The sequence below is a fragment of the Lithohypha guttulata genome (genome assembly GCF_036872675.1).
Source record: "Lithohypha guttulata strain CCFEE 5908 chromosome Unknown scaffold_2, whole genome shotgun sequence".
Lineage (NCBI taxonomy): Eukaryota > Fungi > Ascomycota > Eurotiomycetes > Chaetothyriales > Trichomeriaceae > Lithohypha > Lithohypha guttulata.
The window spans coordinates 4,262,180-4,283,830 of record NW_027042751.1 but is presented as its reverse complement, the minus strand read 5'-3'; the positions used below and the strand labels follow the sequence as shown (position 1 = coordinate 4,283,830).

At 49.1% G+C, this 21,651-nt stretch overlaps 7 protein-coding genes across 7 annotated transcripts; 2 read left to right on the top strand and 5 right to left on the bottom strand.

The window, feature by feature from the left end:
- Positions 1-163: 163 nt before the first annotated feature.
- On the top strand, positions 164-2,661 carry LTR64_003679 (uncharacterized protein; the record flags this gene model as incomplete). The annotated part of the gene is made up of 2 exons (XM_064898031.1): positions 164-295; positions 343-2,661. 2 exons carry the CDS (start codon positions 164-166, stop codon positions 2,659-2,661), a joined length of 2,451 nt encoding a protein of 816 aa, XP_064756981.1.
- Positions 2,662-2,957: 296 nt separating this feature from the next.
- On the bottom strand, positions 2,958-4,957 carry LTR64_003678 (uncharacterized protein; the record flags this gene model as incomplete). Its single annotated transcript, XM_064898030.1, has 2 exons — positions 2,958-3,909; positions 4,278-4,957. The coding sequence occupies 2 exons, from the start codon at positions 4,955-4,957 to the stop codon at positions 2,958-2,960; spliced, it is 1,632 nt and encodes a 543-aa protein (XP_064756980.1).
- Positions 4,958-5,738: 781 nt separating this feature from the next.
- Positions 5,739-7,010, bottom strand: CAF17 (ccr4 associated factor; the record flags this gene model as incomplete). The annotated part of the gene is made up of 1 exon (XM_064898029.1): positions 5,739-7,010. One exon carries the CDS (start codon positions 7,008-7,010, stop codon positions 5,739-5,741), a length of 1,272 nt encoding a protein of 423 aa, XP_064756979.1.
- Positions 7,011-9,936: 2,926 nt separating this feature from the next.
- LTR64_003676 (uncharacterized protein) lies at positions 9,937-13,197 on the bottom strand (the record flags this gene model as incomplete). The annotated part of the gene is made up of 3 exons (XM_064898028.1): positions 9,937-12,985; positions 13,035-13,113; positions 13,164-13,197. The coding sequence occupies 3 exons, from the start codon at positions 13,195-13,197 to the stop codon at positions 9,937-9,939; spliced, it is 3,162 nt and encodes a 1,053-aa protein (XP_064756978.1).
- Positions 13,198-13,814: 617 nt separating this feature from the next.
- NPR1 (Nitrogen permease reactivator protein) lies at positions 13,815-16,142 on the bottom strand (the record flags this gene model as incomplete). Its single annotated transcript, XM_064898027.1, has 4 exons — positions 13,815-14,389; positions 14,436-15,726; positions 15,784-16,028; positions 16,082-16,142. 4 exons carry the CDS (start codon positions 16,140-16,142, stop codon positions 13,815-13,817), a joined length of 2,172 nt encoding a protein of 723 aa, XP_064756977.1.
- Positions 16,143-17,893: 1,751 nt separating this feature from the next.
- Positions 17,894-18,407, bottom strand: MRPL19 (mitochondrial 54S ribosomal protein YmL19; the record flags this gene model as incomplete). Its single annotated transcript, XM_064898026.1, has 2 exons — positions 17,894-18,226; positions 18,279-18,407. The coding sequence occupies 2 exons, from the start codon at positions 18,405-18,407 to the stop codon at positions 17,894-17,896; spliced, it is 462 nt and encodes a 153-aa protein (XP_064756976.1).
- Positions 18,408-18,751: 344 nt separating this feature from the next.
- SVF1 (putative cell survival pathways protein) lies at positions 18,752-19,979 on the top strand (the record flags this gene model as incomplete). Its single annotated transcript, XM_064898025.1, has 3 exons — positions 18,752-18,771; positions 18,820-19,035; positions 19,085-19,979. 3 exons carry the CDS (start codon positions 18,752-18,754, stop codon positions 19,977-19,979), a joined length of 1,131 nt encoding a protein of 376 aa, XP_064756975.1.
- Positions 19,980-21,651: the final 1,672 nt, after the last annotated feature.

Here is a 21,651-nt window from a genome sequence, read left to right as displayed (position 1 = left end):
ACGTCCAGGCTCTGCCGCTGGAGGTCCTTATGGCCGTACCTCACAAACCGATGTACGGTCCTCCTCCAGAACGTCAATGGAGTCCAGTGTGGCACTATCGACAACCACAGCTGTGAAATGTGAAGTTATGATACAGTACCTTCGACAGCGACAGATAGAAAAAATGTGGACCGATGGTGCCCCAACAGAGGGCGTGGTATTGAAGAGAGCTAAAAATGACTTCGTGTGTCAGCCGCCAGAACTGTCACAGCAACTGTTCGGATTCTTCGACGAAGTACGAAAGCTTAACGTCAAGGTAATGTTGCGCACACCAGGTCATCGACTCTATACTTACACTCTTAGGTTGCCATGACAGTAAAAACAGCAGTCATCCGAACCTTTTTGAAAGAATACAACCTACCATTCGTTCCGCTGAACAACGGGCTTCAGCTTCAGGTCCTGCCCAATATTGGCAGCCTCTCGCGATGCAAAAAGCATCATTATGCAGCCTTTATCAAAGATGTCGGCATGCTGGTCTGTTGGGAGGACGATCCAAGTGATATCATACGCCGAGTTGAGAAGATCGAGAGTCACCTCGTCGAAATGCTCTGGCAGCTGGAAGACTCCAAGCAAGATCTAGAGGACGCGATCGAGAACAATGAAAAGCTCAACAACTACAGTGAGGTCCGCTCTCCTGCCATGGTGGATACCAAGGAGGTGGGACCGGACGACTCTGATGAAGAGCTCGCAGTCGAGAAGCCACGACCAACTATGCTCTACCAATCTTTCCTGGTCGGTCTTGCCGGTATCCTGGTGGTCTTCACTCTTGGCATCGGTTGGCGTCGGCTGGCGATTGAGGTCAAAGTTGACAAGCAGTATACCCGACTTGCACTACTCGTGGTCACTCCATTGCAAATATGGATAGGATGGTTCTTTTTCCAATCGCTAATCAGCGGCGTTGCCCAGACTATAGGCCCGGTCAAGCAAGTTGTACAGAACTCCAAGTCTTTCACAGGTCAAGCACCGAAGCGCATCTGCGCACCGTTACCTCATGTGACCGTCCAATGTCCTGTGTACAAAGAGGGTCTGCAAGCTGTTATCCATCCTACCATCGTCTCTATCAAGAAAGCCATCTCAACATACGAGCTTCAGGGCGGCACTGCCAATATCTTCGTCAATGACGATGGTATGCAGCTACTTCCTCCGGACGAGGCTGCGGCTCGACGTACCTTTTACGAGGATAACAACATTGGTTGGGTTGCACGACCAAAGCATCTACCAAAAGGCGATAGTGAAGGTAAAAACATTTTCGTCAGAGCTGGCAAGTTCAAGAAAGCTTCAAACATGAACTACGCTATGAATGTCAGTGCTCGTATTGAGGACGCCATGATAGACGTCCAACGTGAGACTGGTTGGACTCAAGACGATGAAGATGCTCTTTACGAGCAATGCCTGGGTCAAATTCTCGACGACGATCAAGGCCGTACCTGGGCTGAGGGAGATCTAAGAATTGGCGACTACATACTTATCATCGACTCCGATACTCGTGTCCCCGAAGATTGTTTTCTGGATGCTGTCAGCGAGATGGAGCAATCACCGCAAGTCGCTATCATCCAATTTTCTTCAGGTGTTATGAACGTCACCACCTCCTTCTTCGAACAAGGTATCACTTTCTTCACTAACCTGGTTTACACGGCTATCCGCTTCGGTGTCTCGAACGGTGACGTTGCTCCCTTCGTAGGACACAACGCTATTCTTCGCTGGTCTGCTGTGCAAGATGTTTCCTATGAACAAGATGGTGTTGAGAAATACTGGGCTGAGAACACAGTCTCTGAAGATTTCGACATGGCTCTACGTCTACAATCTTTAGGCTACATCCTGCGTTTCAGCACCGTCTTCGGCGATGGCTTCAAGGAAGGTGTCTCCCTTACTGTCTACGACGAACTCTCCCGATGGGAGAAATACGCGTATGGTTGCAGTGAGCTCATCTTCCACCCATTCCGATACTGGCTAGTCCGTGGTCCTTTCACTCCTCTCTTTCGCCGCTTCATCGGCAGCAACATGTCGGTAATGGCCAAGATCACTATCCTATCCTACGTCGGCACATACTTCGCCATCGGTGCTGCATGGATCCTAACTGTCGCTAATTATTTCCTCATCGGCTGGCTCAACGGCCATCTCGACCAATACTACGTTGACAGTTTCAAAGTCTACTTCGGTATCATCGTCGTCTTCCAAGCCCTGGGTACCGTCTCTCTCGCTGTCCTACGCTACCGCACAGAAAACCGCAGCATCCTAGGCTCACTATGGGAGAACTTCAAATGGCTCCTCCTGCTCACCTGCTTCCTAGGCGGCATCAGTCTACACGTCTCACAAGCTCTGCTGTGCCATCTGTGCGGCATCGACATGTCCTGGGGCGCGACAGCAAAGGAAGCCACGGAAACAACCTTCTTTAAGGAAATTCCCACCATTGCCAAGAAATTCAAGTTCACCTTCATCTTCTGTGTCTTTATGACCATAGTGATGCTTGTGCTTGGTGGTGTCGGACCAGTCGGGCAGTTCGTACCTTTCGGCTGGCACATCACAGACTTTACGGCGATATTCCCTCTGGCTATTCTGGTTGCCTTCCATTTCCTGATGCCGTTGGTGCTAAACCCTGGTCTGATGCAGTTCACTTTCTAAGGAACTTGCATTTGTTTTTGGCATTCGTTCGTTGTTCGATTTTCATGCACTGTTCAGCATTAGTTAGTACCATCGTTGATGAGATTTCCTCTCTCTCTCTCTTATGTTTCTTGGGGGGTTACCAGTACCGGCACAACAAAAATTTGACGACCATAGAGTTAATGATAGCACATACATATGCAAAAATCATATAATAGATACTACTTAAACATAATCACTCGATGTTCGATACACAGTCGTGCTGTTCCGTTCTGCTTAATGCACGTAAGTAACGAATAGCTCATCTGCTACGTCAATTACCTAGTAGCTCGACCTAAAAACTCCACCAAAACAGGCTCAAACTCCTTGGGATGCATTGGCGGAAGATGGCCCACGCCACTCAGCAAAACATATCTACTTCCCCGAATACGCTTACTTGCATCATACAACACCTCCCTCGGTCCGATGTTCGAATCTTCAGAACCGGCCAGAATCATGATGTTCTCACCATCCTTGATCTGATCGAGCTGATCTGTATAGTCAAAGTTCATGGTTGCCCAGGCACAAATCTCGTACCCGTCTAGTGTGCAGGACTCTACAATGGACCGGATCTGCTCGTGGGTGTATGACGAGTTTGTGGAAGGTGGGAACCAGCGATTGATTGTTTGTGTGGCGAGATTGGTGACTGTGCCTTCTTGCCGCCACTGTGCAATGCGAGGGTTCCATTTATATGCTGCTCCGGGAAGTGTGCTGAGGCCAGGAGCTGCCATGGAGAGGATCTTTGTGGTCTGGCCTGGGGGTGGAGGGTAGAGCATGTGATAGCGGAGGGCGAGGACGCCGCCTATGGAGCAGCCGATTATGGCTGCTGGCATGGTGTCTGCGGTTACTGTTGTGATGATCTTGTTCAGGTGGTGGCAGAAAGTGTCAAAATGGAAGGCGCCCTGTTTATTGAGTTTGGGGTCTGAGGGAGGGGGAGTGAGATTGTGGCCAACGTGATCGTAACGAAGGGTTCGGTAGCCTAGGTTGTGAAGAGTATTCACTGTGCTGTCGTAGATACGGTGGTTTGCCATTAGGGCGTGGATCAGGACAACCAACGGTCCATCGGGTGGGCCTTCGAGGATGGTGTAATATGATATTGAATCGATAGGGACAACTGTAACCTTTGTGGACGCCTCAGCTGCTTTCAAAGCAAGAACACTGTCGATTTCAGCCATAACGAGGCTGCTGAAATAAGTTCTCTGAAAGGGTGTATGCTCTTTCTGGGCAAGCCTGTAATATGTAGTATAAGTCTTGTCCGACGCTTACATTGCTTGCTGGTATCATAATAAGTGGTTACTTCGTCTTTGTGTAAGGACAATCGTCATGGGAGTGCGGAGAACTTCCACCAAGGGCGACACTCCCCGCAAACGGATTCTTTTGGAGTATCAGACATTGGTCGTTTCTACCGCTCGTCAAGTTTGATATGTGGAATGGAGTTATCGGAATCCGTATGTTGAATAGCTTCGCTGTTCCTTCTCTCTTGTTGACTTCCTCGACGGCCACTATCATCGCTACCTCGGCGAATACGGTCGTCGGTAGCCATGATTACCAGCGAGCAAATGTACAAATCCATACCTGGCGCAACATAGAGAACGTACTCTCCCTCCTCTGTCTCATCTCCTTTTGCACAAACTGCAACAGGTGTGTTCTTTCTCTCCAGAACACCTTCGAGACTTGCCCTGCGCCCTCGCCATCTCAAAGTCACAGGCTCCATGGGGCTTGTGTCACCGTATTTCGAAAGTAAAGATATAGTTGCTTTGAGTTCGTGTACATGCCACGTAGAAGCAGAGAACTCCATCTCCACCAACCGACTGTTGACGTATGGGTCGTCAACCTGATGGCGTTTACGTAGGGACAAAGTGTCGCGGGACAGTGTACAGATTCGAGTGCTTTCTTTTCCAGAGTTGATGTCATTGCTATTCTTTCTTCGTGGTTCGATTTTGGACCGATCAATATTGCCATAGACGTGCTTTGTGTGTGAGGGTCCGGGACCAGATGTTGAAGGTGTCGCAGAGGTCAAGAAATGCTTTCCACTTCTAGCGAAGGTTATAACGAATCCTTTCGTTGCAGGGTTTGGAGAAATCAGCAACGTCTCTTGCTGGCGAGAGGTAGATCCAGGAAAGACCTCGATCGTTGGCCTGATGGGTATGGGAAGCACCGGTTCGTCACTCACAGCAGTCGCTGCAAAAGACGATTTGCGACGCTGCTGACTGAGTTGTGTTATTGCATCTTCGTCGATTGGCTCCGGCTTGATGGACATGCGCCTAAGGAGGTCCATTCTCGTCTACGAGGTGACAGACAATTACAGTTCGTGTATTCGATCCAGTTGTCGATGTTTACCAGCACTTCCATTCGAATAGAATTGCTACAACACAATGAATAATACAGGTCTAGGAGGAATCGAGAGCTAGAGATAATACAGGAAACCTGCTGCAAGCGAGGTTTTGTTGTAGGCAAAGTGAGGTGAGGTTGATTGCGAATAGAGTCGAGGTAGAACTGCTCTCTCGAGGCAGTCATCCCCAAACTCTTTGAAGTTGGGCAGAAGCAAGAGTAAATCGCGCATTTGTGTACCGTTCAGGCTATGACGCCTGGGAAGTCATGACCTGGGGTACGTCAGTTAAGCTATCTGATTGGCTTTGCTTTAGCTTTCAGTTTTAGCTGCGTGTGGGATGCAGATTTCAGTGCATTACCCGTGCGTTCCCGAGAGCTTGGTTCACTCTGTGTGGTTCCAACAAAAGCTTGGCCAATCTCCGCGGCAGCAATCTGCAAGCAGCTTTTGAGAAGCTGGAGTGCAATGCACAATGTCCTGACACTGCTTGCATCAAAGATCTCCACCTGGTTGCTCGCTTTCCTGAAGCCATGCGGTTTGTTCTTACGGCCACCATTGACCAACGTCATTAGTTCAATCACGAGGTTGACCTTGAGCATACCGGAGCGTCTGGTACGCGTCGAGTTTGTGTCAACGGCAGAGATTTCAGCAGTTGCTGCAGATACGATGATGTCGACGCGAGACGGAATGTCTAGCTGCTTCAGAGATCGACAGGAGAGGTCTGGCAATATCAGTCGACTTCGTCATCGTCATCGTCTTCAAGATCCTTCTTCCGCCGAGCTTGGCTCCTTTCGGAACGTGCCTTTACAGAGTCATCGATAGCCTGCCTGAGCCACGGTGGGACAAATGCCTTTACCTTCACACTATTGTTCTCATTTGAGGTTCCATCTTGCCAGGCCACTTCAAAATGGTCAGCCTCTTGATTGAATTGCGAGCCTTCAGCAGTCAGAGACAGGTCAGTCATAGTCTCGAGGCGGCACAAAGCCAGACCAATATTCCCATAACCACCTAGCCACTTCCCAGTACTCCTGGCTGACCTACCCCTTGCGCCACATTTTGCTATATTAGCCTCGTGGGGGGGCTGTGGTAGAGAAGTAAGAGGATCGTATTGGGGTCTTGTTTGGTCTTTCGATATGGGTCTCTCGTCGGTATACAGCTGGACGGGTAGTATGCGCTTTCGAACAACGCCGGTATGATGAGTTCGGATGGTTAGCTCTTGACCAAGGTAGCAGCCCTTGTGAAAGTCGATGCCACCATAGAAGTCGAAATTTGACTCTTGTGGAAGAGCATGTTCCGACAGGATCTCGATAGGACCTTCTGCGTGGCCATTCAAAATTCTATGTATCATGTAGTCCTCCCAGTGGTATTCTTCTTTCGAGGACTCCTCTCCCAATGTGTCTTTCAGCCTTTGAGTAGCATTTTCGCCAAGCAGGTAACCTCGTCTGCCCATCTTCGGCCTTGGGTCTTGTCGCAAGACCAGACCTTCGGTCCTGGTAGGATCGGATGATCTGGGCCATAGGTAGAAGACTGCAGCCTCTTCTGAAGAGAGCTGCTGAAGCTTAACCTTCGTCCTAAGCTTATGTTTCTTGAGATGTTTCAGAACAGCAGGAGCTGAGTTTGCGTCAACCTCCAGAAACCAGCGATGACTATCAGTTTTCGTCGGTTTGTACAGGAAGGCATCGTGAATTATGCGGCCTTTGGCATTCAGAAAAGCAGTCGCAATGCAGGATCCAGAGGCATCGTTCAAGGGCAGGACAGGAGCTGGAATCAAGTTGTGTAAGAAGTCTGTGGCATCTGGACCATCGAGTGAGATCAGCGATCGACCAGTAAGGACGACATAGTTGAGCTTGGGCGCATCTGTTGCGTAGAAGCGTGCGCCAAATGTCTTTCTCGCTGTAGAGACTCTGGTGTTTTCAGGTCCACACTTTCTGACGAGATTGACAGGTTGACATCGCAAACAGCTCGGGTCGAACAGGGGTTTGGTGCATAGTCTAGTCGACATCCTTTGTACAGTCCTGAGCTGATGAGAAGCTCACATTACCCAGTCGAATATGCGTGGCACAAGCACAGATATGACGAAAGTTGCGCCTGAGAGCCTTAATCTCACAGAGGCGGATCCCCGCTCTTCCACCTTTGCAGCACAAGACAGTTGAGCACGTACAGTACAGACTAGTAAAGAACGACCCACTCCCAAAGGCTACCTCACCTCATACCGATCGCACAAGCAGCGTGAAAACACCACCAAATCGAAATGCCCCGACGGCCGTCCAGTCTACATACACTCAGAGCCTGAGATTTGCGACCAACGATTGAGTTACTCCACACAATCACAGATATCGAGTTTGCCAAAAAGGAAGAGTACAAGAAGCCAGTTTTAAGAGCATTCTTCCATGGTGCTGGCGACAAGATGACCTACTTTCCCAATCTACATACATATCTACACCAGTCCTCGCTGCTCATCCAGGCATACCCACAAACCACGAGGGTAACCACAAAATATTCCTTACCACGGAACACGAAGCCAAGTACAACTGCCAACAGCACCACAGACGCAAATGGTGAGGCTCAAAATGCCCGACAAAAAAGAGAGCCTGCGGCTACCTTGATATTGAAGACATACCATGCAGAAAGTGGTATATGTTTGAAGTACAAAACAGATAAAGCTGCTGAAGTTGGTCGCTTGATGTCAGGTCTTGGAAGATTAGCGAAGGGCGAAATGATAGAGCTGCCCACTGAGGATGGTGCAGAGACTACAGCAGGAGCAGGAGTAGCAATTGGGGGAGGAGAAGCACTCACCAACGGAGGACCAGCCCAAGGGGACAAGATGGATATTGACTCTGCTCCTATACCAGAAGCAAAAACTGCAACACAAATGACCCAGAGTCAACCACAGCAAGGAGGTGGAGGCAAAAAGAAAAAGAAGGGGAAGAAATGAACACTGTGTTTCCGACGCACTCTTCTGTTGCTACAAGCGTAAAGCTTACAATAGTTGCAGTAGGGGAGTGTCGTGAGACGACTGGCAGTAGACTTCTTTGCGAAGCCATATGATAAGTCGCTAAGCTTCACGAGGACTGACTAGAACAGCTTCGCAATTGACGAGCTCCACGCACGACTTTGAGGGCTGCTACAGAGTGACTGGGACGTCAGTCTATTCCTCAATCACCTAGAACGCACCTCGATCTGGTGTAGGGTACTGACAATCACAATTTGAAAATTTTCGACAGCTACTACGCACGCTCTAATTACAAACGAAGGGGACAGAAAGCGAGACCTTGGGCGTACTGCAATCATCACCAAGTCTTCACTTCACCGTCACTATAAAGTAGGACAATCTCAACAAACTCATCAGAAAGCCTCCACCACCACTTCCTGCGCTCACATTCTGCCTCAAATTCCTCTACGCACAACTAGCCTCAAGGATACAAAAGCTCCCACATTACACACTCCGCTACTCCGTCCTCGATCTAGAATCTCCAGAATCTCTAGAATCTCCAAGATTCCAGCATGGCTCGAATCACCGATCTTCCTGCCTAAATCCTCCTCCCATCTTCCAGAGCATTCACAAGGACGCATTTCGTACCCTCCTAATCGATGAGGCAGAGCCAATGACACGGGTTGCTTCGGTATGTAAGCTCTGGCGGAAGCTAGTTCTAACCTCAACATCTCACTCATGGATACTGCGAAGAGAGACGACGAGAATGGTTGCAGAGCAAAGAAAAGTATATTGGTTGAACAAGGGCTCGAAAGGAGGCACTTTCCAGAAAGTACCAGGTGAAGGATTGAGCTAAAAGGCACGATAGGGCTCGACGGAACACGATATGATCCAACACAGCGAGAACCATTTGTTAGTGCACGCCAGTGCAGACTGGCGGAATTGACGGCACTGCTGCACTAATCCTCGGAGGACATACAAAGAGATTTCGACAACGCTGATGACGACGCCTGAGTCAGGATCTTAGACCTGCTACTAGGTGTTATACTGTACAGAGACATGGACTCGTGAAGCCCGCAAGGACTTGGATTGACCAACTCAACACGCAAAACTCGGTATTGTGCTCTCGAAAAGGATGATAATCAAATCGTTACTTTATGCATTGTCTATCACAGTACTTTTGTGGCTGCTATATACTAGGTTATGTGCTCACTGAACTTATATCTGACGCTGTCTTTGTACTGACAGTGTATGTTTGACCATCGCCATACTTCTGATGACAAAGATATGTTCGTGCCCAATGTGCATATACACTAACCGTTTTGAACCCAGGTCTTTACAAGTATTCACGCTGGGTTCGCGGAATACGTACACCCGCCATCCACCATGCTACCCACGTTTCTTATCCGTGGCTCCCCCACGTCTCAGACTTCTCGTCGACTGTCGAAAGCCTCTTCTTCGTAGCAGGCGAGAGACTGCCTTGACGTATAGGACCACCTGCACTTCTTCCTATACTTCCACTAGCATCTTGTCCCTGATTCGGGGCTGAAATGACGATACTGCCAGTTCTTGAATAGTATGCCGTATCTAAACCCCCCACAGGCGTACCAAGACGCAAATCAATATCGTCGACGAGTCCACATAATGCCGAAGCAATATCTTCATCGTTCATTTCATGCGATACACGGAACAAAGATATGATCTTTGCGATCGCCAAATCGACAATACTCAACACCTCGTCGTAGTCGAGTCGTTCGCGACATAGGCCACAGCCACGACATGCAAAGTGTCACTCAGGCAAGATACTCCGAATATGCATGTTTGTCTCTTCGAAGATCTGTAGATTATCAACACAAGGGTCCTGGGCGAGAGCTTCCTCCATCCGAGCACGAAAAGAGTGAAGAACTGTAAGGTATTTACACAGAAAGTCTGTGCGGCGCCATGAAGGGGACTGTCGCCACGCATCTCCTGCTTGAGCCTGTCGTAAGCTGCGGTTCTATCGCATCATAGCAGCTGTTGTGTATGCGGCTGCGGTCGCGGTAGGCGCAGGAGGTTGGGCAGGTTTTTGCGCCTCGGTAGTGGCTGCGGTAGACGAGTGGCCATTGGTGTCATTAGCACTATTGACCAGTTCGCCAGCGCCTTCAGTCTTGAGAGGGACATCCATGGGGTGTGCTCTCTTGAACCCTTTGCGACCATTCTCTCTGTAGTGGAGGATCACATCTCCACCAGTGCGCCACATGTGTACTCTCAACGTGGCTAGCGTCATGTTGGGTGGCACTACCTGACCTTGACATAATAGGTCCATGTATTCTTCTGGTCGAAGTTCGTCGCCAGGTTGTGGATTGTCAGGGTCTGGTGGTGCCTCGATCCTTTCGACGACATAGCCAAGGATCTTTTTGGACCTGAGCATGCGATTCGCGTTCAGACGAGCATTGCCGTCTGAACTAGCGATACCTGGCAGCTTCGAGTCTGGTGCCGGAGTTAGGATAAACGACACTTTGGGCGCGTCTTTAGGTGGCATCTCGTTGCGCAATAGCAGTTCGCCCAGCCATGTTGGTGCCACCTTTTCCAGGACGTCAGTCTCTTTCGGATATCCAAGTGATGCAATTTCACCGCGATACAGGTCCGATAGTCCGCCGGCTTCTGGATTGTCCTCTTGGATAAGAATCAGTGTATGAGGAGGTGGTTTCAAGACTGGCGTTTCATTAGGAGGTGAAGGTGTAATACCAATTGGAATTGGCTGATCTGATGTCGATATGTTCTCGAGGTGATCACCATATGCATAACGTATTCTCTGAACAACACCGTAAAAATTGTCGTCTAGGATCCGAGCGGTCTTGTCGTCCTCTTTCTCGGACGACTTATCTGATCTGTCTTCTTCTGACTTTTTGTCTTCCTCTTTCTTGTCGTCGACTGAAGTTTTTGGTGACTCAGTGTTTGTTCGTGCTAGTGCTAATTTATTAGGAAAGGACATCTTCATGTTGAAGCTTTTTCCAAAGATGCCACTCTTCTTCTTCTCAGTGTTTGGCGACTGTGGCATGGGAACATGTACAGTACCACCAGGAGTTGGCGGAATTTCCTTGTGGGCTTGCGCTTCGGATGAGTCTGCTGGTACTGCTTTGGTCTGTGAAAAGTAGTCATGAGACTGTTCCGAGGATGATTGCATACTGCTGCGAGAGTCGTTCTCTGTGAGCTCCCTTTCATCCTCAGCTGTCGGAGGTAGCGTCTTTGCAGTCTCAGCCATTGGCTTGCCCTTTGCTAAGGGTGTGGCCATTCCGATTTTCATTCCGGGTGTCTTTGGGGCCATCGATGCGTTCACATCGGCTTTGGGCGTAGTCATGTCGTCAGGAGTGCCCACGATTGATACAGGGTTACTTGGCGGCATGGTTATGCCTGAGGGCGCGTTGCCTCTTTTTAGCCCGGTAGGCTTTTTGATAGATTTTCTGTAATCCTCATCTCTCCTTATCTCCTCGTCGAGCAGAGTTGTGAAGAGATTTCGCAGTACCCATTTGCCAAGATTAATCCTTTGATCTTCTCTGAATTCAATCTTGCCCACGAATTCGGTCTCATCTGCATATACCTCTGCATCGAAGCAATAGAGCTCTTCCAGCATGACCGTCAATTTGCCAGTCTTGGTGTCCACAGTACACCAATTGGAAACACTCTCGGCCGTGTTGACGTCAGGGATGACCTCGTCCAGATGCCTTCGACCAAACGACTGAATAGGCACGCACTTTAGCAGATCCCACAGCACGACCTCGCCAGCAGCGTCAGATGTCAGAACACGCTTTTTGTCATTGAGCATGTGGTGTTTCACGAGACCATTTTGTCCTTCGATTGTTTCTTCAGGATGACCTCGAATCGGAGTTGTGAATATTCCATCAACTTCGATGATTGCCTCCGAGGCTTTCCGTAAATTGGATGTCGAGATGTTGATATGACGGAATGACTTATTGCCAGGGTGGATAGCAGTATTGGTCAACCTGAGGATAGCATTGTAGGGAATCTTCTTTGGGGTTTCACCATTCGTTGTTGGATGATCTTGTGTACCGTTTGTGGTAGGCTCTGGAGAAGACTGTTCTCGAAGACCTCGTGAGCTCTGGTTGCGCTCGTGCTTCGGCGATACAGGTGGTGTTTCGATCTCAAGTTCTGTATCGACATCCTGCCATCGATTGACGCTCGAACTCGAAGTGGTTGTCCAGACTGAATCACCTGCGATGGCTAGCCTGTTGATACCATCGTGCTCTTGACAGACAGCCACCGAGACACCGTCGTCGATGTCGTCGGCATGTCTTGTGTCTGTCTTGGCCACCAGGCCAGACTTATCCCCGGAATAGAATATAGAGAGCGAAGGATCTTCCGAGTACATACACCATACACTGTCGTTATGCATAGTCAGAGTATGCATGCACCGACCGGCAGTAATTGACCAGACCTTGATTGTCTGGTCGGAAGAGGCAGTCAAGACTGCGTCGCCGTTCTCACTGATCAAGATGTCGCGGATGTTGTCTGTATGGCCGACGAGTTTGGTGACAGTCTTGCCAGAATTGATGTCCCATAACCGGACCACACCTTCCGGCCCACCACTCGCAATAACATTTCCTTTCGCTTTGAGTGCATATATTGAGCCTTTGACTACATTTGCATCCTTCTTCACGTTGATCTCGAGTTTCTGACCCTTTCCAGCGAGATCCCACAGACATATCCGTGAGTCCAAGCCTCCCGATGCAACCCAGTTACTGTTAGTTTCGGGTGTGGTCAAACACTTGACATAGTCGCTGTGAGAGCCGATCGAATAGGCCGCGAGTGTATCGTGAGAGTGAGGTCGCCAGAGCTTGACAGAGGAATCGGAGGAGGCAGACACAAGGGCCAAATTGTTCTTAACAAGGACGAGGTCGTTCACCCAGTGTGTATGAGCCTGCACTTCTCGACGAAAGCTGGCAGTAGTCCTGCGCTTGGGCAATGAGGTATCTTCCTGCTGTTGTACTTGTGCGTCCAGATCGAGATCCCATGCACATATCACACCATCTCTACCACCAGTATACCTGTTTCTGTCTTAGCAAGGCCATGTCTTGTGGAGGGTACCTGTCGTACAAGATGTTACGATCGTGATCGATGGCAAGGCCATTAATGCCGAGTCTGTGACCACCCGGTCTGCTGGCTAACGGAAGGACTGTGCTACAGTGAGCTTGGATCTCGGCTGCAGCTGGAAAGGTCTATTACCATAGCTGATCCTCTGACGCTTCTTCTTGGCCATTAGCTCTTCCTGCAATTGATGTTTGAGCTTGATTGACCTATTTCAAAAGCACCAGGTCCGCAGAAGCTGTCTTGTCTAAGGGCGCATCTTGGAATTGTCGCACACGAAGCACAGGAAGAAATCGTGTAGCAAGCTGAGCTGAAACAGTCGCAGGACGAAGGAAGCTGGTTGCAAAGCAACGTTATAGCAAAATCGCATGGAAGACTTCGGTCTCGATCTCTTAATGCAATATCCTCAATTGCGCATAGTGCACCGTGTTGCAGCAACTCGAAAGTAATCGCGCATGCTCATAGGCACAGCATCAACCCCGCAAAAGCTTGTGGGGAATGATTCATGTGGCCCGGATCTATACTGAAGCAGGCGTTGAGAGACGTCCAAGCATTGCCTTGGCACGTCAAAGACATTGTACCAAGTTCATATAGCTACTAGTTGCTGGTAGAACATTCAGGTCAAAGAAGAAGAAGACGTCCTTCAATACTAAAGTCCGTTCTGAGTTTCAAGGTACTAGTACCTTTATGCGATCCCCATTGAACCAGGCTACAGAGAAGTTCTGCGACGGTCAGTCTTCACAGGCTTTTTTCTGCATTATATAATTACCTCCCACCTCGCTCAGCCTTCTAGACCTTGGCTGGTGGTGGACCCCCACTCCCAGCTTCCAGCACGTGAGTGTGGTTGTCTGCACGATGTACACTGCCCCCTTCATCCTGATAGCACACCTTAGAGCTCAATATCCAGTCATCTTCCAAGACCTCATCCATTGTGGCTCGTTCTGTCGGATCTACCTTCAGCATTCGACCGACAATGTGCCTGCTTTCTCGCGGTAATATCCTGAGTAGTCTCCAAGGACCTCTAATGATCTCCTTGCTACCATCGGCAGTACTCGGTCTGGAGTCCATGGTACTGTCCACGCTTCCGTTTCTCTGGTGTGAATCGCTGTCATGTGCGGGTGTGACTGGAGTATTAATTTGCCCGTGTCTTCGAGGCTTTGAGTCAGGCACAGGAGTCCCAGGCGTGGGTGGAGACACGAAAAGCTTGTATGAGTTATCAATGACTCGAGGTTGTTTCCATGGGAACCTTCTAAGTGTCATGCAGCAGAATATGATTGCTAGAGACCATATATCTGTGGCTGTAGGATCATACTTCCTCTCGTCGTAGACCTCAGGGGCAAGATATGGGTCAGATCCCACAATTCCTGAAATGGTCAGTCATAAAAATCCAAGCTGCTCAGAAATGCTTACCTGATGCATAAACGATGTCGTTCTCGAATGGGTATCGGAAGACTGTGGCACTACCAAAATCGATCAACTTCATTATGCCATGCTCGCTGATCACAACGTTGTCCAGCTTCAAGTCACGATGTGCCAGACCCATAGAATGCAAATAGCTCACGCCGTTGACAATCTGTAAGAATGAGCAAGCAATCTCGTCGCGGCCCATCTTGCCTGTCATGACAGTTGCAAAGAGATCGTAAGGAGCGTATTCCATCACTTCGTACCATCGGTGGTTCTCCTGTATTATGTCCATGGTCTCGATGATATTGCCATGGTGTAGTGTTGAACCAATACAGAACTCTGCGGTGACTTTCTTCGCATAGTCCTTTTCGCTTTCCCAGGAATGCCGTTCCCTAAATTGCTTGACAGCGAAAGTAACCCCATCGCTGCTTCTTCTGAGTAATCTGACAGATCCGCCAGCGCCAGAACCAAGGACCTTGCCGAACTTACCATACTTGGCTTCTAAGCTGTGATCATCGGAGAAAGGGACGTTAGGTGGTGGTGCTTGGTGTGGAGGAGTCTTTGCACCACTTTGTGCCACGCTAGATTTCCTCGAAGCGGGTTGAGAGGTAGAGCCAAGAGAAGAGGCAGTTTTGGAGCTGTCCTTGTCCTTGTGCTTGTGACCGAGGCGGAAGAAACGTTTGAGCTCCGACATGGACCCATGCTTCTTACCATCCATGCTAGTGCCGCTGTTCTTTCTGTCCTCAGACGTCAAGTGGCCGTATGGATCTTTTCTCGATCCAAATATCGATGGCCTCTTGTCTTCGGGCGCTGACTGTGGTATCCTCTCTGCAGCGGCTGCGATAGCTGGAGCGATAGAATTTCGACCGGTGCTGCCGAAATGCCTTGGCTCTACTCTCAGTGAGGACTTGTTGGGTGATTCGCTTCGCGGAGTGCCCGCACCCGATCGTGGAGTGGCAGAAGGACTTTGTTCGCCAGGCGTCTCAGAAGAGTCAGTAGGCCCGACCTGGAACCTCGGAACTGTTCTGCGATTGTCCCCTTGCCGTATGTCTTTCTCATCCGGAACCTGGCTTGGAGAGATCTGCTGGGATAGTTCTCGCTCACGGGGTTGGGGTTGAGGGGATGTCTGAGGAGTGATTGAGCCTGCTCGGTGGTGGTGTCCTAGCTCAGTTCGACCCTCCTTCGACCCACTAGGTGTTAAAGGTGGGGACTGTACAGCTGACGATATTGAAGGATGATGACCTGTCCGAGTGCCGCTTCGTGGTGTGCTTGTAGGATCGCTATCGCGTGAAGGTACCTATATCGCAGAAGTCTTAGCACATCGTTTGTCATATGCATACTTGTATGCACATACCCTTGACGCAGGCAATGAAAACGTGTCGTACGCGAAATGCGCGGCTCTTTGTTCTTGTACTCTTGACTTCTGCTGCGACATAGCCAACCGTCGGATCTCTTCTCTAGCCTCGGGGGTCATCTCGTTCAGCTCGGCTTCTCTCTGCGCTGTGGTTACATCCTTTATCTCTGCATCGCTCTGTGGCTGGATGGCTTCCACGGCTTCCGAGAATCGTACATTGGATCGGTCACTTGGCTCGTTGGTTTCTATGTCGTCAGTCAGCCGTACAAGCAAGCATAAATATCGTGGTTCAACTTACGACCTGTGTTTTTGCCGTGATCGTCACCAGGAAGGAACATAGACGACAGCTTCGAAGACATGGCGACGAAAATAGTGGTACAGTCCAGTTGCTTTAAGGCAATCTACCTGATTGAACAAGCGGGCTGGCGACACTTCTTAAATCAATATCGTCTTTGTATTCCAACGTCTATATGTTGGTGAGCTGGTGCACGCCGTGATGGAGCCACTACAGCATCAGATGAAGCTGTAGATGGCAAAATTACAGCACAAGCTGAGTAACGTACTTGTGCAAACAAAGCCTCGCAAGCCGAGCTATGTGACTTGATATTCGTACGTCTGACTAAAATGGAGCAAAAACGATCGAGTCGCATTCAACGAGCATATGATGATATGTGGAGCACAAATGGCGGACTATCGGCCGGGTCTGATGGAGGCAATACCAAAAAAATTAAAGTGACCGTGAAGAGGAGTATAAAACCATTCAATTATTACTTTGTCGTGGTATAGCAAGAGTGAGCAGCTGTCGGTCGCTCTGCTCGCGCCTCGCTTATCAGCAACTGTACGGAGAAGGAGAGAAAGGGTGTTGGCAGGTGGCTCTCCTCAGCACACTTGTGTGGATTGTGGGCCTGAGCAGCAGATCGATCCAAGGTGAGGTCAGGCACTTCTTGACTATAAACTTCCGAACCGCGTACTCGCAGGGAGAAATTGCAGTCGAACCACGCAAGATAGAGGGGAGGAGGGGTACTATCATTGACGCCAAAGGCTCTGCTGTCGGAGAATGACGATTTATCTTCGGGTGAAGGCGACCAGTCCGAGTCAACCGCTTCCAATTTGCCGACTCCATTTTTTGTGCTGGAAACAATGGAAGGTAAATGCGTGAAGCAATGTTCGTATTTCTGGTTTTCACGCGGCGATTGAGACAGGATTGTGGTACGGCTCGCGCTACCTGAATAGGCAAGAGAGGCTCTACTTAGCTAAAAGGTAGTCCTGTACGAAACAAAGGTACTTTGTAGCAATGCAACGGTCTGATCTGCTGTGTGCGCGTGCTTCGCCCTCGCATACACGCTTTGCATCAGAAGCTTCGGCGGCCAGAGTGATGGCCTTACAAAGCTCAGTACTCCTAACTACGCGATAATGTGGTACACCCCGTGTGATTGATGGGCCTCCTGTACCCTCCTTTCCATTGCCCAGAGTCTCCATTTCAATGAGATGGAAGATATATTGAGTGTCGCCAAAGAGATCTGTGCTGCTCTGTCAACATGCTAAACGGTGTGTGTTTGTTGCATGCTGCTCGTGTCGGGTTCCAATTCTAGTAACGTCGAATCGATCTCATTTGTAACCATCTCTCCTGTCTTCTTCGTTGCGTCGACTTCGCACGTCATGGGATGTCTATCATGAGGCCTGTTCACATCGAAAGAGTCGTATCAAGCTTTGCAATCTCGGCCCCGCCAACACGCTTTTGTCTCTCAGATCCCTCGAACCATTCGCACATAAACGAAGATGATGGTCATGGGGGAAGTAAACACAGCTTGGCTAGGTTTTCTTATGACTCTCGGTTCGCCTGAGCAACAGCTGCAGCCCCCAGGCGTTAGGCTTCCCCTCTGCGAGGCGTAGACCTGTTGGTGATCATAGCCATTCACGTGAGCAACGAAGACAAGATGCGTCGCCCCGTGCCTATATCTCACTTTCACTGCGTCATGGCCCTTCATTGATGTGCAAGCATTCATACACTGGCGGAAATTTAGCTGTCTCGAAGACACAGCTCGGTTGCCAACCACCCCAACATGTGCGTCGCATTGAGTTCTTATCCAGGTTTCGTGCATGGCAACTTTCACGGCACAATCTTGACGCCCATTGACTTGGCTTGTGATATCACGCTCTTGCAGAGACCTTCTAAACTGAGGCCAGTAAGTCGAGGTTCACTCTTCTTTATTTTGGCAATTTCGTAAACGTGCTTCAGGGATACCTCTCCAACCACGTCCGTGCCTGGCTTCTGTGCGCCTTTTAGTTTGCCTTTGACCTCTTTGACACCAGCAGCTTGCAAGAGCAGCCAAGCCGTTGTAGGTGTACGGATATCAAAAGTGAAGGATCGATCTGGACGGACAGTGACTCGTGCTGGTATTGGGACACCTGGAGTCAAATGTGCGGTCCTGGCGTTGAACTCCTACGACAACTTCATCAATATCACAAGCGCACCATCCTCACATCATACGTACCTTGCAGAAATCCATACTTTTTACTCCTTTACTACCCAAAGCTGGACCAACAGGAGGACTTGGGCTTGCTTGACCAGCTCCGACGATGAGCTTGACAATCACGTCCCGAGCTGGCATTTTTCGTGCCATCTTGCGGTATTGTGTAGGAGGATAGCAACAATGAATGGGATATGCGCTGTACGAAGATGGTGAAAATCAGTCTATAGCGCTCGTATGTCGAGTCGATTGTCCCGTGCTTTGAGAAAATGGAAGGTCAACCACGGAACTACTGCAGACGCTACTAGTCATGCATTTCCAGGTGCACTCCTACCCGAGCGACCCCTGTAGTGTTAGGTAAGCCAACGCCCCATCACGTGCAGTGACGTCGACTTTGCAGCGCCGACGAAGACCGAAACTGCCCGTTTAGAAATTGTTGTATCAATAAGGAAGCCTGCGACCTCGATCTCTCGATCTTGGAATCTCACGTAGTAATCATGAACTGGATCAAGAAGACGTGAGTACCTCCTGTCCGTCCCGACGACCTCTGACTCATATAACCTAGTCTAGCTGATGTCGCTGGCACGCAAGAGCCCATATATGGACCGGAAGCCATACAGACCGTCACGAAACAAGCTGAGAAGAAACCATATACTGAGCTGACACCGAATGACTTGAAATGGGAGGGGAAACAACATACTAATGTCGAAACACAAACATTTTACTTCATGACCGATGAGGGTGTAACTTGCATGGCACAGATCATCTACAGCAATGTCATGTAGGAAACACCATTTCATGTCCTTTCTCTGTGTGCTGATCTTTTGCAGGGGCGTGCGTACGACCTGTCAGTTCAATTCTAAGATATATGATCATGACGGTCCGGGCAAGCACCAATGGTGTTCTGATCCTCTCGACAACCATGGATTCGATGAGAAGAGGACAGGCTTTTTTGCCGATGATGTTGCCTTGTCATTGAGTGACGATGGTACAACTTACACTATTAAGTCGGCCAAGAACCAAGATTGCATCTGCAACCTAACTGTCAAGAGAACCGCTCCAGGCTTCATGGTTGGTGAAAACGGCACATCTTATTACGGTACAGATCCCAGTCATCCTTGGGGAGAAATGTTCCACAAGTTCTGGCCACGTGCCGCAGTGTCGGGCACTATGCAAACCAAGAAGAAGACGTACAATGTCAATGGAAGAGCAGTTTTCATACACGCTCTGCAAGGCATGAAACCGCATCATGCTGCTGCAAGATGGAACTTTGTCAACTTCCAAACACCAACCTATTCAGCTGTCATGATGGAGTTCACGACCCCACCCTCATACGGAAAGACTGTCGTGAATGTGGGTGGTATCGCCAAAGATGGAGAACTCATTTATGCTGGATGCACCAATACCGCAACACATCTAGCAGTTACAACGGATCCTGTTAGTCAATGGCCAGAGCCAAAAGCTCTTCTGTGCAAGTGGACTGGAAAGGACGGTAAGCCTGTTGAAGCCGAGCTGATGGGCGATCTTGGTGAACGCGCGGATCGAGTTGATGTCTTAGCTCACGTACCTGCCATTATCAAGAATCTCATAGGTGGTGTTGTAGGCACCAAACCTATCATTTTCCAGTACATCACCAAGGATCAAATGACACTGAAGGTCAAGGAAGGTGATAACGAAACCAGTGAGAAGGGGTCACTCTTTTGTGAGGCCACTTTCATTTCATGATGAACCACTTCTAGAAGAAACTTCTATTCACGACATGGTACATAGACGATCGCTTTGGCAGCCCGAAGCTAGCATGCTTGGATATTCGACAATAACATAATGTTTAGTGCTCATGAGCCTCTAACTTACTAGGTGGTCTTGGCCAACCATTTAGTATTGACCTCGTCTAATTGATACCTTCACCAGGCAAGACCCGCTGGAGATGGCACGAACAGGGTATACGCCCTGCTGGTGAACTGGTCAAAGACCCCACCAAGTACAAAATTTGACTCTTCACCATTGGTGAAGATCAATCTTTTTGCGAAGCAGGCTTGCAGGTAGGCTCAAGCATTCACGTGGCTGATGTCGTTACTAAAGTGCTAATCTCCAGGCGAAGACATAACGACTTCGTGGCATGAATACAATGACCGCAGTCATTCATATTCCTCTTCTTACTTCCAGGCCTGCAGCCAATATTGATACAACGAGGCTTCACACACTTCATCCTCCCGCAAACGTCCACCTTCACCAAAAGCAGAACATGCACTACAATGGCCTTGGTGTAAACGATGAATTATGTCAACCTCTCTGCAAAATCCATCCTCGAACTGTACTCTTCCATTCTGCACGAACACCAAAATTTCCAGTCAGAGCCTCAATTTGAGCAGAAGCCTACAGCAAGTAGACCTTAACCATGAGTGTTCCGTCCTCGCCACAGCAATTCTATCCAACGCCAGGTGACACTCCTACGCATGGGTCAACTGTACGATGCCAGCCTATTGCCATCCCTAATACTCCCACTTTCCCACGACGACATGGATTTGGGATAGGTATAGTTAGAAATAACGTGCCCATTTATCGCCGACGACGGAAGATTCTTAGAGACAATTTGGCTGGTGCTATAAGTGAGTGTTTGTCGGCGTCGGCTATGTCTCTGTTCTCTGAAGCCTCATACTGACTGAAGGCGTGACAATAGACAAACCTACCATACGACGCTTGGCACGAAGAGGTGGCATAAAGCGAATACAAGGTAATATCTATCCGACAGTCCGAGAAGTCGTACGAGACTACCTCAAGCGGGTAAGTACATCCTTCAATTCTTTCGAGGCAATTCCCTAAAATAGATTGACAGATCATTCACAAACTTGTCTTACTCGTCGAGCACGCCAGACGAAAGACCGTAACAACGCTAGACGTTGTCTACGCGCTTCGTGCGCTCGGGTCACCAATATATGGATTCGGTTCAATTTACTACGGAAACGATATCCCCAATCATCGTGCTGAATACCTCAAAAAAATGAAGAAAATGGAGCAACACAGACAGGACGTCGCCAGACGAGCTGCTGATCAGGAAGCGAGAGACGCTAGATTAGACAACTTACAACGAGGTATGCAGCGAGGCGTACGAGCTTAGGCTCTGTACTCAGAGACTTGTGTCAGATCACATTGTCGATATTTAGGTATAGGAACAAATGTAAAACTGGACTGTAGGAACCGAAGGATGAGAGAAAGGTACATAGAATGGAGGTTGTCAAGCACAGTACCGAAAGAGAAAGAGTGATTCACGGAGACTCTAGAAGTGACTATTGAGAATATATAGAGGACGAACTGTCATAATTCTATGCTGGGACCGCCTTGCTGTATCAATCCTTCCACGAATTTCACGACCGCTTCGACTACAATACGTGCCATT